Here is a 17,571-nt window from a genome sequence, read left to right as displayed (position 1 = left end):
GACAATAAATTCTCTATTGAATCAGGCCTATTTCATTATGTAAAAACTGATGAACTTCCACCTCACTATTTTTCAAAAATACAGGTCGGACCTCCCTGGTTTGGTTCCCTCAGACCTGAGCAGTCTGAGACCAGGGAATTTGCCGGACCAGGAGAGGACAGTGATCCTCTGCTGGCTGCCCCGCTCCCAGACTCCTCTCCTTAGGGCTCCCTGCCCTGCCAATGCCCCCCTCTCCCCCAACACTGGCCCAGCACAGCTCCCCACCTTACTGCCCCAAGGTATCCCAGGGTTTCCAGCAGGGACCTCTTGGCTGCTGCCCACCCCGCTGCCACAGAGCGTTCCTGGGGTTCCTGGGTGGAGCCACCCTGTCACCGCCAGCCCTGCTGCAACTGGGGGTTCCCAGATGGGGTGCCTGGCCACCCCGCCCTGCTGCAAGAGCCTCCCTGCTGCTGCTGGGGATTCCAGCTGCCTGCCTCTACCAACCCCATTTCAACTGGAGGGTTCCCCAGGAGAGGCTGCCCGCTCACCCCGGCCCCACAGCCACTGGGGGTTTGCCAGGATTCCTGGCTAGGGACACGTGGCCACCAACAGCTTCACTAAAACTGGGGGGTTCCCTGGCTGGGGCTGGGACTTCTCGGTCACCTGGCGCCACTGACACTGGGAATTCTCGGCCAGGGTGGGGTCTCCCTAGATGCCTACTGGCCCAGCTGGGACTCCCCAGCCCTTGTTGCTCCTGCCTGTGGAGCTCTTTGGTCCAGCAAAATCCATCGCTCTGCTGGACCATGGATGTTGCCGGACCAGAGAGTCCTGGATTTGGGAAGTTCAACCTGTATATCATCACCAGAGAGGTCTGCTAACTAAAAAACACTTCAACTTCTAAAATAAGAGCAGCATTTGCAATCTGAAAACGTAATTATTGCGTAACTATTATACAGAAAGAGATGATACTCTCTCAGCATTAGAGGAAGAGGTTACAAAAAAAACTAAATAATAATAAAAAAAACCTACTGAGAAATTTTCCATAGAAAAAGTGTTTCCCAGCAATATTGTAAGAACTCTTTGCTAGGTATTATGTTAAGCCTAAACATCCCTCTAAAAAGTGCAAAATGCTTTCTTTGTACATTTGCAAAAGGAAAAGAAATGTTGTCAGATTGCCATACTTCACCATAGCATGATCCATAAATTTATGGAGCTAGAGAGGGTTTCTAATGTCACATTACACAAATTAATGATGAATAAGTGGGTGTTAATGTAATAATTAAACATGGCTATCCAAGTCAGAATTCTTGAAGCACCAGGTACACCAAAATGAATTTTTGACTAACATCAATTTGGAATTACCAGGGTAAAAAAAGCATCATCAGAAAAAATGTGTGGCAGTTCCCTGTTCCAGGAATGACTTATATTCACATAGAGCCTGATCATATGAGGGCCTATAGGTGCTTGAAGTCAATGATTTGCTATTTTAACAGTGCCTGAATTTTATTCCAGTTTATCTCTTGGAATCTCAGCATCTAAACCTTGCTGAATTCAAACAAGTGGTAAAGTTTCATTTTTTTTCCCCAAAAGAAAAAATATTTTCTTAGCAATTGATGTGGAAAAGTAAAACTAGAATTTAGGAAAACATGCTATATTAAAAAATAATGTATGTGCTCACCTTTCACTTGAGGTGGATCTTCACTTTTATTTTCTGCACTGAAGATTTGAAGGAACTCAGCAAAGTTAGCTCTTTCTGAGAGCAGCTCTTGATAGGTTCCCATGTGTGCTATCCTACCATCTTCCATTACAATTATAACATCTGTCTGAGGCAGGAGTGTCAGATTATGGGTCACTAAAATACGTGTCTGAAACACAAAACATTTTATTTTTTACCATAATAAAATTAAATGTGTTCTAGCAATACAGGGTGGTGGTTGTATTTTTCAAGAGAATTGTATATGGAATGGTCTTAGAAACTGATCTAGCTGCTTCTTTAAAGCAACCAACTAGATCTGAAGAAATTGTTACCATTGTTACATACTACAATAAATATTGAAATTACACATTATTATGCTGCTGTTGTATACCTGGTTCTTAAGGCATGTTCTGTCAGCTTTATAAATACAAATATTCAGAAAAATAAAAATGTTCATTTCTAATTCTAACAGAAGATCTTCAAAGCTTAAGTGTCTTGGTCTATGTCTTGACTGCAGGCTTCAGTCCCTTAAACCTCAGTTTTTAAGGAGTAAGTGTTATTTCGAAATAAGGGTTTCTTTTAGAAATAACCCCATCTAGACTGCGTTTTTTCTTTCAAAATAGGGTATTTCGAAAAAGCACCTGGACGCCTTTATGCAAATTCAGCATGGGAAATTCAAATCTGCGCTTCATTTCCAATTTTGCTCAGCTGCATTTGTATTCCTCTCTCGAAAGAGGAATGCAGTGTAGACATACCCTCTGAGACGTTCAGGTCAGCCCAGCTTAAGTATCGACATTGCCCGTATTCATAGGTCTTCTTGATATAATTCAAATAGCATGATTAAAAGACCTTCTTACTGCACATCTTCAGAGAAGGTGCTCCCTCTCTTTACCACATATACCAGGCCATGCAGACATGGCTGAAGATTTTTAATTTGCCTGATGAACTATGTGAAGAGTACTTTATTTACCTTGTTTTTTAAGAGCCCTGAGGGCCCAATCAGCTTCTCAAAAAGGTGCTTTCCAACATGTACATCTACAGCAGACAAGGGGTCATCCAGAAGATAGAGGTCAGCATTGCTGTAAACTGCTCTAGCCAGACTAACTCTTTGCTTCTGCCCCACACTTATATTTACTCCCTAGGGAAAGAAAAGCATTATTAGATCAAACCAGTCAAAACAGACACACACAATTTACAGCCATTCTGAATCAACATGTCTAGCTCCTGTCAGTTCCACTAAGCCACTTAGTGCAACTAGTCTAAGTAAATCTCTTCAAGATGAAATACCATGTCTGAAACATATTTATGGTAGTTTTAATATACACTTCTAATTTATTTTCTATTCTTCTGGAAGGCTATCGGGCTAAAGTAACTGTTTACTGCTTAAAACAGCTATTGTAAGTCAACAGTAGAGCATGGAAGTAGGGACAGTGCTTTACTTCAAAAGAGGAACTTTTTATAGGTATCTACAAATCCTCCTACAGATTTTCAAATGCCCACTTAGCTTTATTTGAAAGAGTTTTCAATTGAGCTTTTCCATTCTGGTTCCCTTGCTACCTTCCACACAGAAACACTAGCAAACCCCCAGGCTGAGGACTAGGAAAGGATATGAATGTATTTTACAGAGTACATCTCCTTTGTGTCAAACGTGTGCAACCTCCAAAAAACAAGAGTGATTTATGATAAGCAAAGTATCTGTGTGTTAGTGTTCAAGTTGGAAAAAGGGGTAGATAGGGAAAGCAAAATTATGGATAAGGGAAACTCTCCAGCTTGATACTAATCCAGTAATACATTAATCTATTTTACTTATAAATAAAATAAGAGGTCCTTGACTAGGTGCACTTCCCAACCCTGTAGTTCCAACTAATGGGAAAGCATTCTACCACCACATCTTACAGAGGGAAAATACTGCAACTATGAAAGCTGTGTTTATCTAATACACTAAAATGACACCTTTATGATAATTTCTTCCTTCTCTTTCTTCCAAAAGATCAAAAACATTTTTCAAAAATAGAGTAGAGAAATAGAAATAATTTAAGCTTATGATACCACCTACATTTTTTGTTAGTCTCTAAGGTCACGTCTACACATCAGGGCAAAACTTGAATTAAACTACGTAACTTGAGTTATGTCAGTTGCATAGCTTGAGTCAAAATAGCTTAATTCAGCTTTTGGTGCAGTCTACATAGCAAGAAGTCGAAGGAAGAACCTTCTTCCTCCAACTTCCCTTACTCCTCATAAAATTAAGGTTACAGACGCTGGAGTAAGAAGTCCTCCAACTCAATATTATTTTGAAACAAAGGCTTGCTATGTATACACGGTCTTCGTTATTTCGGAATAATGTCAGTGTAGACGTATCCTAAGGTGCTACAGAACTCTTCGTTGTTTTTAATTTTTTTTCATAGGATGGTGCAATAGCTTATTAATATGCCTCAGCTATAACCACTAAGTTTTAAAGGAGACCGGCAGATGACACACACACTTAAATAGTTTTGCTTAAAAAGCTAAATGTCGCTTTAAACCAGATCAAGAATATATGGACTGACATTAGAAACACAAACTTTATTCCTAATAAGTCTCTGGTTCCTGCTCTCACAGCATTTTCCATGGAAGTTATATAACAACCCAGAGATCCGAAAGAGGATCGACCTCACATACAAAGGTTCCCAAACCTGCACTGTCCTTTGTGGGAGATGAATCTGAGGAACTGTTAAGAAAAACTTAACGTGAACAAATCACCAGGACCGGATGGCAGTCACCCAAGGGTTCTAAAAGAACTCAAATGGGAAATTGCAGAACTGTTAACTGTGGTTTGTAATCTATCCCTTAAATCAGCTTCCGTACCTACTGAATGGAAGATAGCTAATGTGACACCAATATTTAAAAAAGGCTCTAGAGGTGATCCTGGCAATTACAGACCGGTAAGTCTAACGTCTGTACCGGGCAAATTAGTCGAAACAATAGTTAAGAATAAAATTGTTAGGCACGTAGAAGAACATAATTTCTTGGGCAAAAGTCAACATAGTTTCTGTAAAGGGAAATCATGTGTTACTAATCTATTAGAGTTCTTTGAAGGGGTTAACAAATATGTGGACAAGTGGGATCCAGTAGATATAGTATACTTAGATTTTCAGAAAGCCTGTGACAAAGTCCTTCACCAAAGGCTCTTGTGTAAATTACATTGTCATGGGATAAGAGGGAAGGTCCTTTCATGGACTGAGAACTGGTTAAAAGATAAATAAATTAAGTTGTCATGGGATAAAAGGGAAGATTCCTTCATGGACTGAGAGTTGGTTAAAAGACAGGAAACAAAGGGTAGGAATAAATGGTAAATTTTCAGAATGGAGAGGGGTAACAAGTGGTGTCCCTCACGGGTCAGTCCTAGGACCAATCCTATTCAACTTATTCATAAATGATCTAGAGAAAGGGGCAAGCAGTGAGGTAGTAAAGTTTGCGGATGATACTAAACTGTTCAAGATAGTCAAGATAGAAGCAGACTGTGAAGAACTTCAAAAAGATCTCACAAAACTGAGTGATTGGGCAACAAAATGGCAAATGAAGTTTAATGTGGGTAAATGTAAAGTAATGCACGCTGAAAAAAATAATCCCAACTATACATATAATATGATGGGGGCTAATTTGGCTACGACAAATCAGGAAAGAGATCTTGAAGTTATCGTGGACAGTTCTCTGAAAACTTCCACACAGAGTGCTGTGGCGGTCAAAAAGGCAAATATAATGTTAGGAACTATTAAGAAAGGGATAGAAAATAAGACCCAGAATATCTTACTGCCCCTGTATAAAACTATGGTACGCCCACATCTTGAGTACTGTGTACAGATGTGGTCTCCTCACCTCAAAAAAGATATTTTGGCCTTAGAAAGGGTTCAGAAAAGGACAACTAAAATGATCAGGGGTTTGGAACAGGTCCCATATGAGGAAAGGCTAAAGTGACTGGGACTTTTCAGTTTGAAAAAGGGGAGACTGAGGGGGGATATGATAGAGGTATAAAAAATTATGAGTGGTGTGGAGAGGGTGAATAAACAAAAGTTATTCATTAGTTTCCATAATATAAGGACTAGAGGACACCAAATGGAATTAATGGGTAGCAGGTTTAAAACTAATAAGCGAAAGTTCTTCTTCATACAGCACATAGTCAACCTGTGAAACTCCTTGCCAGAGGAGTCTGTGAAGGCTAGAACTATAACAGAGTTTAAAGAGAAGCTAGAGAAATTCATGGAGGTTAGGTCCATAAAAGGCTATTAGCCAGGGGGTAGGAATGGTGTCTCTGGCCTCTGTTTGTCAGAGGCTGGAGATGGATGGCACGAGACAAATCGCTTGATCATTGTCTTCGGTCCACCCCCTCCGGGGCACCTGGCGCTGGCCACTGTCAGCGAACAGGCTACTGGGCTAGATGGACCTTTGGTCTGACCCAGTACGGCCATTCTTATGTTCTTAAAGGGGGATCAGTTTAGTGATTTTTTATTTAATAATTTCCTAATTGTACAAAGTTTTTTATAGAAATATTTGTAACTTCTATAACAGGGAATCACTGGAAACAATTAACAAAGTACCAATGACAATAACAATTTTTACTCCATCATTGTTTAATGTCAGTTTAATAAAGTTTGTTTGTTTCTTTGAAGTTTTTTGTTTAGCTTTTCTAAAGGGACCAAAACAATTAACATGAAAAGATGAAGACAACAGTGGTATCTGACAATTTATCTAGCAATATATCCAGGCAAATAAGACAGATAATGGAATGAATACTAAAAACCAAAACAAACAGGTGGAAGGAGGAGGTTTTCAAAAGCAACCAGCATTGGCCTAACTCTGTTTCCATGGATTTCATTTGGGGAAGAGTTAGGCCTTTCCAGTATTTTTCATGTTTAATGTCAATTAGGCTGTGTCACATGAGAGAGGTTACAGTGGCATAGCTGTACTGAAGCAGCTGTGCTGCTGGAAGATATCTCATGAAGCTGGTCTATGCCAATGAGAGAGAGCTCACTCGTCAACATCATGAATCCAGCCCCAATGTGTGGCTGTAGCTGTGGTGGCCGGAGAAGCTCTTCTGCCAACGTAGAGCTGTGCACACTAGTGCTTATCCAGGCATAATGTATGCCACTCAGGGACTGGAATATTCACACCCCTAAGTGACGTAAGTTTTGCAGACATAAATGTAGTACAGACATAGCCTTAACAAAATAAATGCATTTGTGAACCATAGCTCAGCTAAGTGACTTCTTATGATGTTTCAAGTTCTTACCCTTTCTCCAATCTCTGTTTGATCCCCATTTGGTAACTGCTCCAAATCTGGTAGTAGAGCACAGGCTTCCAAAACCCTCTCATAATATGACCTGTTTAGACCTAAGCCAAAGAGAATATTTTCTTGCAAAATGGAATTCTGAATCCAGGCCTGCTGGGAAACATAAGCTACTGAACCCTAAATAAAGAGAAAAAGCAAAATACTCTCATTTGGACAGTCCTGTATGTGGCAAGATAACTTTTTAAGAACAAGTTCTGTTCAAATTATATTCCTAGATGAAGTCATTAGTTATTACTTCTAAAATATTAGCATAGTTAAAATGTTAGAATTCTAAATAGTCAAATGCCCCAGAACAAAGCATGGAAGATTGTGGCTGAAATACTGTGCATGTTATGAGGGCATTTGCACACAAAAGCCTGTCACCTTTATACACATCGAGTAAAATCTATCTTACTGTGTAGCCTCACTGACAGCAATAGGACTTCTTGCGTACAAAGCTATTGCTCAGTGCATATAAAGATAGCAAAACTGGACCTATACTTAGTATGGGGCATATATGGGAAGATTATTTTTTGGTTTAATTTGTACTTTTTATAGAGCCAGTTTTGAAGCATTGCTCAAAATAGAACAAAAAGGTGAAGTTATGCTTAATTTTGGACACTACTTGGCTATGTACAGTGACTTTATGTATCACTGATTATCCAGATGGATAAAAATGACAACTACTAGAAACTAACATGGTTTTATGGGACAGCAGTGATCATTTAAGAGCTACTGAGTACTTCACTATACTGGATCCTTCTTACTCAAATGAATACATTTATGAAAATCTATTAATTTTAGTGAGAAACATGATGAGATTCATTGACATCATCCTCTCCCCCCAACGAATCCATATTCTCTCTTCTGTAGCATACTCTAAATAGTTTCCTGTCCCAAAGAGTTCCCACTTCTTTTTTTAAGTTTCCACTATAATATACTATTATTATTAGTTCAAGCTATGTTGAGAGGTTATCTTTCTGCATAGCTCTTTCAGCCTAATATAAGCCAATTTAAAGTCTATTTTATTGTGATGGGCACTTGGACACTTTCTTCATTATGTTCAATCAAAGAAAATTTATGCCAAATAAGTTGTTTTGACAGGAACAGGATGAACTTCCTTCCATTTCTGTCCAGAACTCACTTTCCCTCATTTAAATGTGCTCTCTTTTCTATGTGTAAGTCATTGTGAAAGGTCTAACTTCTCCCACAAGACTATATCGCTGCTCCAAATGAGTTATGGTTGTAGAACTCTTCTACACCAGCTACTGGAGGATGCTTTAGGCTTGGCACATTATCATAATCCTAAGGATTTTTGCAATGAATAATTATAGATTACTAAAAATGAAGACGAAATCATATTAGTGTAGGTAGCTGCAAGTCAGTTAACTTGACAAGCAACATGAATACTACCCAGTCATTATTTTTCAAAGGATCCAATGGGCAGACTAAAATAAATGCTTCCACAGCCAATATATTTTACTACATTCACAAATAAACAATCTTCTGTAAAAGTCATATAATAACAGTGCAAACGTAGACAGAAGAAGCAAAACCAACTTTACTTTTCTTTGGACTGTTCCTTCATACTTGTTCATTTCTCCCAGAATAGCAGAAAGTAGAGATGACTTTCCAGATCCAACCTGCCCCACAACAGCAACTAAAGAGCCTTCTGGGATCTTCATGTTCAAACTCGAAACATGTAGGAAGACAGACAACACTTATCCTCGGTAAACAATGTACTGTGTACAGAGCAGAATCCTCTCCCATGGACACTGAAGGACAAAAATACAGCCTACTCCACTGTGACTGAGGAGGTGACTATATCAATTTGGATTCCTGTGACTAAAGCATACTCTAGAACCCTGAAAACCTATGGCCTTCAGGAGACTTTAGTGCCTCTCTGCGTGATAAAAAGTCACAATACATTGTAATCACCCTAGATTTGTTGAACATGAGGATGGGTAAGAATTATTACACCAATAAGTTGCATTACTCTTACAATCACCCTCATGCTGGGTGCTTCATATTCTTTCCTACCTGGGATTTTTCAGGCTGCAGCACACCCAGCTCCTGTTACATTTAAACTGCAGAGCGGCAGTCTGGGTAGCGAGTGCTCCCTCTTATCAATTAATTGAGTAGTCAATGGAAATTCCATTGACTACTCAATTAGCTGATGAATCACAATTTAACACCCTTATTTTGGTCAATTTCATGGTCATAGGATTTTAAAAATGATACATTTTATGATTTTACCTACTTAAATCTGAAATTTCACAGTGTTGTGATTGTAGGGGTCCAGACCCAAAAGGAGTTGTGTGAGGATCACAAAGCTATTGTATGGGGGTCGTGGTATTGCTACTTCTACTTCTCTGCAGCTGCTGGCAGCAGCATTGTCTTCAGAGCTGAGCAGCTGGAGAGCAGTAGTTGCCAGCCAGGAATCCAGCTCTCAAGGCAGAGCTATCACCAGCAACTGCACAGAAGTAATGACGGCACGGTATAGTATTGCCACTGTGCTGCTGCCTGCAAACCTGGACCCTTAATCAGCAGCCACCCAGCTCTGAAAGCATCAGCACTGAAGGATGATATGGGAATGGTATTGCCCCACCACCACTTCTGCACTGCTGATAGCAGGGTTCTGCCTTCACAGTTGGGCACACAATCAACATTATAACTACCATTCTCCAGTTGTCCAGTTCTGAGGACAGCACATAAGTAAGGGTGACAATACCATACCATGCCATCCTAAAATAACCTTATAATCCCCCTGCAACTACCTTTTGGGTCAGGACCTGCCATTTGAGAAATGCTGGTCCCCCCCATGAAATCCGTATGGTATAGGGTAAAAGCATACAAAAGGCCAGATACAAGAGTTCACCATCCGTGACATCTTTTGCATGGGTGTGAATTTGGCAGGGCCCTAATCATTGGGTCAACATATGCAGATATGTGACACAGTTTGTGAAGCCCTGACATTTTTAAGAATTGACTACAGTTTGAAGAGCCATTTCCTACAGACTTCTATAGCTAGGCAAAACATTTACTACTGTGAGTATTTCTACTCAAGTTAACTAGATGTGATGGGATAGCCACCCCAAACGAGGCTTGAAAGGGCTAAGGAGGCCATGTAGGCCAATTGCCTCTCCAGGCTGCACCTGGAGGAGGACCTAGGGGTGTAAGTAGAACAGGTGCAGCTGGACAGTGAACAGATGTGGCTTTTATAAGCTAAGAAGTTGGCAAAGAACAGGAGGGTTCTGGAGGCTGCAGGGAAGCAGGCTGCAGTTACTCCCTGGGAGAAAGAAGGCATGTTTAAGACTATGGAGGGTAGTCCATGGTTCCTCTCTGGGGTGGCTTGCAAAGCCGGGAGAAGGAGGGAGCAGAAAAGGCTCAGGGAATAGCAGCAAGGAACAGAAGTGCAGACGTTGGCTGCTGACTAGAGGACCCCCGAGCTGGAACATGGAGTAGAGGGCAGACCCAGGTCCCCCTAGCAAATTGACCCTGGCAAGACAGAAGCAAGAAGACTGTAGGGGCCCATCTATCTTGAGGTACTTTGAAGGGGAACATGTAGTGATCTGACTGGAGGGCTGAGTCATGAAGACATGGCTGCAGTTCGTAGAATGAGAGGGGCCTGCAAGACAGTAGGATAACGGGAGAGAGAACACCAGAGAAGGGCGCAATGCCTGGCCAGACGGTGGTGCCACCACCTGTGAGTGCACCCTATACCACCAACTATTCACAGACACAGCAGCCTGCCCATGCACTATCAATTGCAGAATGGGGGCAACAGCAAAGTAGGAAGCCACAACAGCACACAGTACAAGATTGATAACAGTAAGAGCCCTTGTGAGTTCCTGTGCTGACTACTTGCATCATGAGTAGCAATGCAGGCTCAATGTTTGCTCTCTGTGCAGATGAATGACTGAATGAAGACATTCCCCTACACACTTGGTCTCATCGCAGTGCCAGCACTTCAGGGAGCAAATGCTGCTTTCGATTTATTATATTCCCTGAATAATGAGGAGGTTTGGAGGTGATACTCTGGTCTGGGGAGTCAGCCACCATTCTGGAACATCACAACATGCTGCACCTTACACTAGGCCAACTGTACTATTATGATCAAAGCTATGTTAACTCAGCCCAGCAGAATGGGATGCTGGCACAGATTCTTGTTCAAAGTTTCTTCACAAACCTAAGACTTCTTACTTATTTAAGATCGAAGGTCCAGTATTTTCCCATCGGAAAGAAGCACCGATAAATCCCACAGCATGATCTGTTGCAATAAAGAAAAAGAAACAATGAGTTACAGAAATAGCCCCTCAGCTGATATTGCTGGTTAATCAGTTTGTTTCTGCAGATATTGAACAACAACATCAGCAACAACAACAAAACCCTACTTACTTCCACTGTAGTTGGAGTCAATGTTTTGAGGGTCAAGGTCTTCAGAATTTAAAAAATCCTCTAAACGACCCACAGAAACCTTTGTCTGCAGAATGCACAAACATTTATGCCATTTAGATGTTTAAGCAAAACTGTGTATATTCTAAGTTACACTAAGAAAGAAGCATATTAGTTTATTGTGAGAGGGGCGATGACATTCTTGCACTGAATAGGAAATGTTTTCCTTATGTACTTTTCAAAAAGGTGAGTGAGGAGTTAGGCCAATGGTTCCCAAACTGTGGGGCATGCCCCTGTATTGGGGCATGGAAAAACATTCCCGGGGGTGAGGTGAAGTTTGTACCAGGCCATGTGGGGAGAGAGTGCCACCCAATCCCACTCTGTCCCCATATGTGCTCCAGACTTGCAACCACTCTCATCCCTTGACTGTATCCAAGCCCAGCCCCGAGGATTGGACTCCGGGCAGGGCCCCATTCCCTGCTCCAGCCCCACCCCAGCTTCAACTCCAGTGACAGGACTCCATGCTCCCCTACCAAGACACAGCCCACTCCAGGCCCTGGCAGCAGGGGGAGGGGGAGAGGAGGGGGGAAGAAAGACAGAGGGCTAAGGAAAGGCACAATCCTGTTAAGTCTGGGGACCAATGAATTAGGCTGACAGCCGTGGTCATGTGCAACACCACACCCTGTAGGACAGCATTCAGCCCTCTCACTTCTCAGAGAGATGTGAGTTCTGCACACTCACAAGGACTGTGTCTTCACTGAGCCCCCTCCCCCGCCAAAAAAGGGTGCTTCATCTATTATTATTTAAGGCACTTGAGTTTTATTTAAGATAAACCAAGCAAAGACAACCACAGATTGGGGTGCTGACCAGCTAGCTACCTAGTGGCAAACTCTACGAGTGATTTGTTTCCAAGCTTGCTGTTTTAAAAAAAAAACACCTTTGTGTCAGTAGACAGAAAGTCTGAGACAGGCTGATGGTATATTACTTCTCAGAGAGAGAGATAAACATTTAGGGTTATAATGGAGCTGTCCTAAAGCAGCAGCCATGTTGGGGGGAGTGAGTGGAATTTTGTGATGCTAATGCTAATTTCCAGGTTAATAAAGCCAAATCCCAGGCAGGGCTGAGTTTTGATTCAGCATAGTTTGTTACCCATGTCTGACAGCAAGATGGAGAGGGAATCTGCTTAAAATGGCTTTAGCACCTTATCTACAAGAAACTGAGCAAGAGTAAGAAACAGGAGATAGAGCACAAATAGAAATAGGAACAGTATTCATGCCATCTGCTGGTCATTCCTTATAATATGTTAATATACTCAAAGGCTGTGTCTAGACTGCATCCCTTTTCCGTAAAAGGGATGCAAATTAGACACATCGCAATTGCAAATGAAGCGGGGATTTAAATCCCCCCCCCCCCCGCTTCATTTGCATAAAAATGGCTGCCGCTTTATCCCGGCTCGGAGCTTTGCCGGAAAAAAGCGCCAGTCTAGACACGGATCTTTTGGAAAATAAAGCCTTTTCCGAAAGATCCCTTATTCCTCTTAAAATAAGGAATAAGGGATCTTTCGGAAAAGGCTTTATTTTCCAAAAGATCCGTGTCTAGACTGGCGCTTTTTTCCGGCAAAGCTCCGAGATGGAAAAAAGCGGCAGCCATTTTTATGCAAATGAAACGGGGGGATTTAAATCCCCCCTTCATTTGCAATTGCGATGTGTCTAATTTGCATCCCTTTTACGGAAAAGGGATGCAGTCTAGACACAGCCAAAAAGACAATATAGACTCTGAAACCCTCTCCCACGCCAGTGCCTCCTCCACCCCTCAAAGACATGAGAACATCAACAAAATAAAACTAGAAATAATCAGGTGGCTTAACCTTCATCTAAAAATAGATTAACCCAGATGACACCAGAGATTAATAAAGAGCCATAAATGCCATTCTTTTCTGGTATCTATTCACATTTGGTGTAGGTTTTACCTGGGCTATAGCTGAGATCACTGTTGGCAAATCAAACAAAGGTAATCGCAAAATATTAAACAAAGAGATTGATGTAAAAACTTTAGTTGCAGTGAGGACATTTGCTTCATCCAGCAGAAAATAGACTCCAAATGTAGCCAAAGAGACCTTGAAAAATAAAAGGGGCAGGAAGGAGATGAGATGATTATTTTTCCATTACTTATCCATTCTGCCTAGTTTCACTTCTTGCTACAAAAGTATGATGAGAGCAATTAAGAGCTGGATGTTGACTATAGCTTAATGCAAACTGAAATAATCTGCTACTATCCATAAATTAAAACTAACATGCTTTGACTAAAGCTTCTGTCTTTAGATAAAATACAAGCTCTTATACCTTGTGGTATAAAATTCCATTTCATAATTAAGTCTGTACACAGATAATATTCCCATTGGATTTCATGTGTACGGTCTATGTGAAAGTCTCAAAAGTCTCCATTTGTTGACTGGCATTTGTATTCCCATGTTCCACACAAAAGTCACTGCTTGTTTTCCAGTATATTGGCACTGTCATTTGCAATTGCATTCCCACTCACACCAACAAATGAATGTGCTTCTTTTAGAACTGGGCAGGAAACTGATTTTTGGTTCTGATTTGGGACAAAAAAATCAACCTCAAATAGCTATGAAATGACAGTCTGAGGAAAAACTCCATTTAGCACATATGAAACATTTTGTTTCAATTCTAATGATTTTCATTTTTTAATTTAATTTACTATATTTAGATGGAATTTCAAAATGAAAAGTCATTGTGAACTAAAGAAAAGGACTTTTTGGTTTCAAAAGTGTTAAAATCGGAAATTGGCAACTATGAAATTTTTACAGTTTTTTCCACAGGAAGAGTCAAAACTGAATGCTTTCCATGAACTGTTTTTATTTTAATGAATCGGCAGAGAGAGCAACTAGGTTTTACTACATTCCTAAACACATCTGAAATTCCAATAAAGGCCAAATTTCCTGCTGCTGTAAATGGTTAGTCACTGAAGACAATGAAGTTGAGCCATATATATGACCAATTAATTGTTTTGCCTGGGTGCTCTGAAAGTCACATTAACTAACGTAGACATTTCACATAGAATGGGTATATTTTAAATGGCTTATGTTTTGTTAAAGATGATAAAAAGGGGAAAAACATACTTCTCTACTTCAGTTTGTCAGAAGAACTAGAATCTATGCCTCTTTCCCTCTGCCCCTCTATTCCAATCTTGTTTCCTTATTAAAATCTGAGCATGGAAAAAAGCAAACTTATCTTAGATGCTTACTTAGCATCTAGATGCTTACTTAGCACAAGGAAGAAGAATGTGTGACTATTTATATTACAGAAGAGTTTTCTGAATAAGACACTGAACTAGACTCAATAGATTTGGATTTCATTCCTGGCTCTGTCACAGATTTCCTGTATGACCTGAGGCAAGCCACGACCTCTCTATTTCCTGTGTAAAATGGTTTTATAATAATACTTTCCAATCTCACAGGAACATTGTGGTGATAAATTCATTAAGGTTTGTGAGGCTCTCTGATACTCCAGAGATAGATGAGTGTGATAGCTAGCTCCATAAATGGATATTTTTAAGTTACTCACCATAAAAGGAATACAGGTTAAAGTTAGCATGGAGAAAGTTGTCAGGTACCCAGATGACTTCAGAACATTTATTTCATGTTCTCGAATTTCCACAACCTTCTTCTGATAAGAAGGTTCCCAGGCATAAAGTTTAAGAATCTAAACACAAACAAAACAAAAAATTACACCACAGCAAATCAACAGCAGTGATTTTGAATGTTAAAAACTAATTTAAATTCCAAAAATACACCTGCAGATGCTGAACAAAACAAAACTGTAAATATCAAAACACTTGTTTTTTTTCTCCAATGGATAATTTCTCCAAAATCAAATTTGTTATGCAGAATGCTATTGTGTAGCAAGACAATATTGTTATTTAATTAGGAAGTAAATTTAATGTATGGCCAAAGGACTCCTCAGGACACCTGAAAACATCCTTTACTATAGTCCATAATTCCAGATGGAAGAATTACAAGTAGGACCAAGCCCTTTAGCTACTGGAGTAGTTTTATGGAAGCAATTATGACCATAGAACCTGGAAAGAAATTCTTGCAATCCATCTACATGAAAGATACTATATAAGATAGTACTGATGGTATTATTAATGAAGAGAACACAAAATGTTCAAGGAAGGAGCGATATCAGGCTTTGTATTGACAACTAGGTGCTAGTCCATCACACTAGAATTTTCATGATGAAAATATTCACCACCTTACTTACAAACAAGAGTAACAACTTAAAGAAAATATTACATTCATTTTATAGTAGCACCAATGCCTGCAGATAGAAACCCAGAAAAATGTAGAATAAACTGTGAATAATTTGAAATACTAGCTATATTTAAAAATTTAAAGAAGCATAAAAGACAAATAGAAAAACTCATTTTTGTTCTTTAAAGAAGGGAGAGGAAGTTTTAGTGATTACTTTCAAACAGCTAATGACAAATTGCTCATTAAAAATAAAACAGAACATGATAAAAAAGATGGGTAATCTATATTTTATAATCAGATCTCTTATTTTAATAATACTTTAAAATCCACTTTAAGTAGCTATATAACAAAGCATATTTTCCCTCAATTCTTCTTTCCTGTATTATCATCTGAAAGGTTCAGCGACAACTCTAGTTTTCTGAATAACACAGTCTCTCTTTTTTATTAGGTAGAACAATGAAACTCATTAGCTGCTTGTATTACCTTTATTCCATGCAAGATTTCATTTAGTAGTTTTATTCGTTGATCTGTATTCTTCATTTGGTTTTTCTAGTTAAAAAAGAACAATGCTTACAATTTTTTTAAAATTATAACAGAGATTCAAATACACCTGTGTACTTCAAACACTGAACCCAGCTACTGCTCTATTATTGACTCCTTTGGAAAAAATAGATTTGTACTGTACATGTTACATTGTTAAATGTACTTCACATTTGCTAACTGATATGTATTATACCCAATCATATAAAGAGGTTGGCACATCCTTTCTAATAGCCCTTTCTCTTTAAAAAAAAATCTTGATTTTTTGCAATACTTCTTGTAGCATGATGATAGTAATAACTGCATTTCTTAGATTCTAATTAAAAGGTTCCTAATTAGAGTTTCAGTTCCCAGTGTTCTAGAATTATAAAATAGATTAATGTTAAAAATGCTTAAGCGTCTAACTATGGAGATGTTGATTCCCTAGGGTACGTCTAGACTACATGCCTCTGGCGACAGAGGCATGTAGATTAGGCTAACAGACACAGGAAAATGAAGCGGCAATTTAAATAATCGCCGCTTCATTTAAATTTACAGGGCTGCCGCGCTGAGCCGACAAACAGCTGATCAGCTGTTTGTCGGCTCAGCGCGACAGTCTAGACGCGTGAGTGTCAACATCAAAGGTATTTGTCGACCACCCAGGTATACCTCATCCCAGGAGGCATACCTGGGTGGTCGACAAATACCTCTGATGTCGCCACCCGCGCGTCCAGACTATCGCGCTGAGCCGACAAACAGCTGATCAGCTGTTTGTCGGCTCAGCGTGGCAGCCATGTAAATTTAAATGAAGCGGCGATTATTTAAATCGCTGCTTCATTTTCCTATGTCTGGTAGCCTAATCTACATGCCTCTGGCGACAGAGGCATGTAGCCTAGACGTATCCTTAAACTCTTGAATATATTATGCCTCCCTGCCCCCCCCGTTGAAGCAGTACCCACTTGCAAATTGATGTAACATTAATAATCACTCATAAGGAATCCAGTCCTACTCACTTAGCAAGTGAGTAGGTGGTAGGTAAATCTCTCCCAAAATGATGAAACTATTTCTGTGACAAAAGCAAATATAATTTGTCCCAGTCTGATTTGTGAGATGGGAAGCAATTCTTGGGTTAAAAATACATTTTTGAAAAAGAAAAAGAATTTCCTTTAATTTCCTTTCCTCTGTTGCTGATAACATCTTTGATTATTAAAAGATGATTTTAAAAAATCCTCTCTCCTTACTAGTTATGCTGCGTTTAATTTGTGCACTTTGCTCAACTTGCACAATGAAAACATGCTTGTCAGTTTCACTGACTATCAGCTCTCTGTTGATTAGGACACTCAGGCAAAAAAACTACCAGTTGCAAAAAGCGGTCCAGATCACCTCCATCATCTTTCTCCT

General features: G+C 39.9%; 1 protein-coding gene across 1 annotated transcript in view; it reads right to left on the bottom strand.

The window, feature by feature from the left end:
* The window catches only part of LOC102462398 (multidrug resistance-associated protein 1-like), a 73,407-nt gene that overhangs the window by 33,507 nt on the left and 22,329 nt on the right, over positions 1 to 17,571 (bottom strand). Inside the window, exons 7-15 of the mRNA XM_075909834.2 lie at positions 16,135 to 16,200; positions 14,963 to 15,100; positions 13,345 to 13,491; positions 11,379 to 11,463; positions 11,184 to 11,250; positions 8,546 to 8,672; positions 6,942 to 7,118; positions 2,646 to 2,813; positions 1,658 to 1,844 (exon numbers count right to left, since the gene is read on the bottom strand). Coding sequence (XP_075765949.2) covers positions 1,658 to 1,844; positions 2,646 to 2,813; positions 6,942 to 7,118; positions 8,546 to 8,672; positions 11,184 to 11,250; positions 11,379 to 11,463; positions 13,345 to 13,491; positions 14,963 to 15,100; positions 16,135 to 16,200 — 1,162 coding nt within the window. The remainder of the gene's footprint in view (positions 1 to 1,657; positions 1,845 to 2,645; positions 2,814 to 6,941; positions 7,119 to 8,545; positions 8,673 to 11,183; positions 11,251 to 11,378; positions 11,464 to 13,344; positions 13,492 to 14,962; positions 15,101 to 16,134; positions 16,201 to 17,571) is intronic.

The sequence above is a fragment of the Pelodiscus sinensis genome, chromosome 1 (assembly GCF_052426305.1).
Source record: "Pelodiscus sinensis isolate ZL-2025 chromosome 1, ASM5242630v1, whole genome shotgun sequence".
Lineage (NCBI taxonomy): Eukaryota > Metazoa > Chordata > Testudines > Trionychidae > Pelodiscus > Pelodiscus sinensis.
This window is presented reverse-complemented; position numbering and strand designations above follow the sequence as displayed.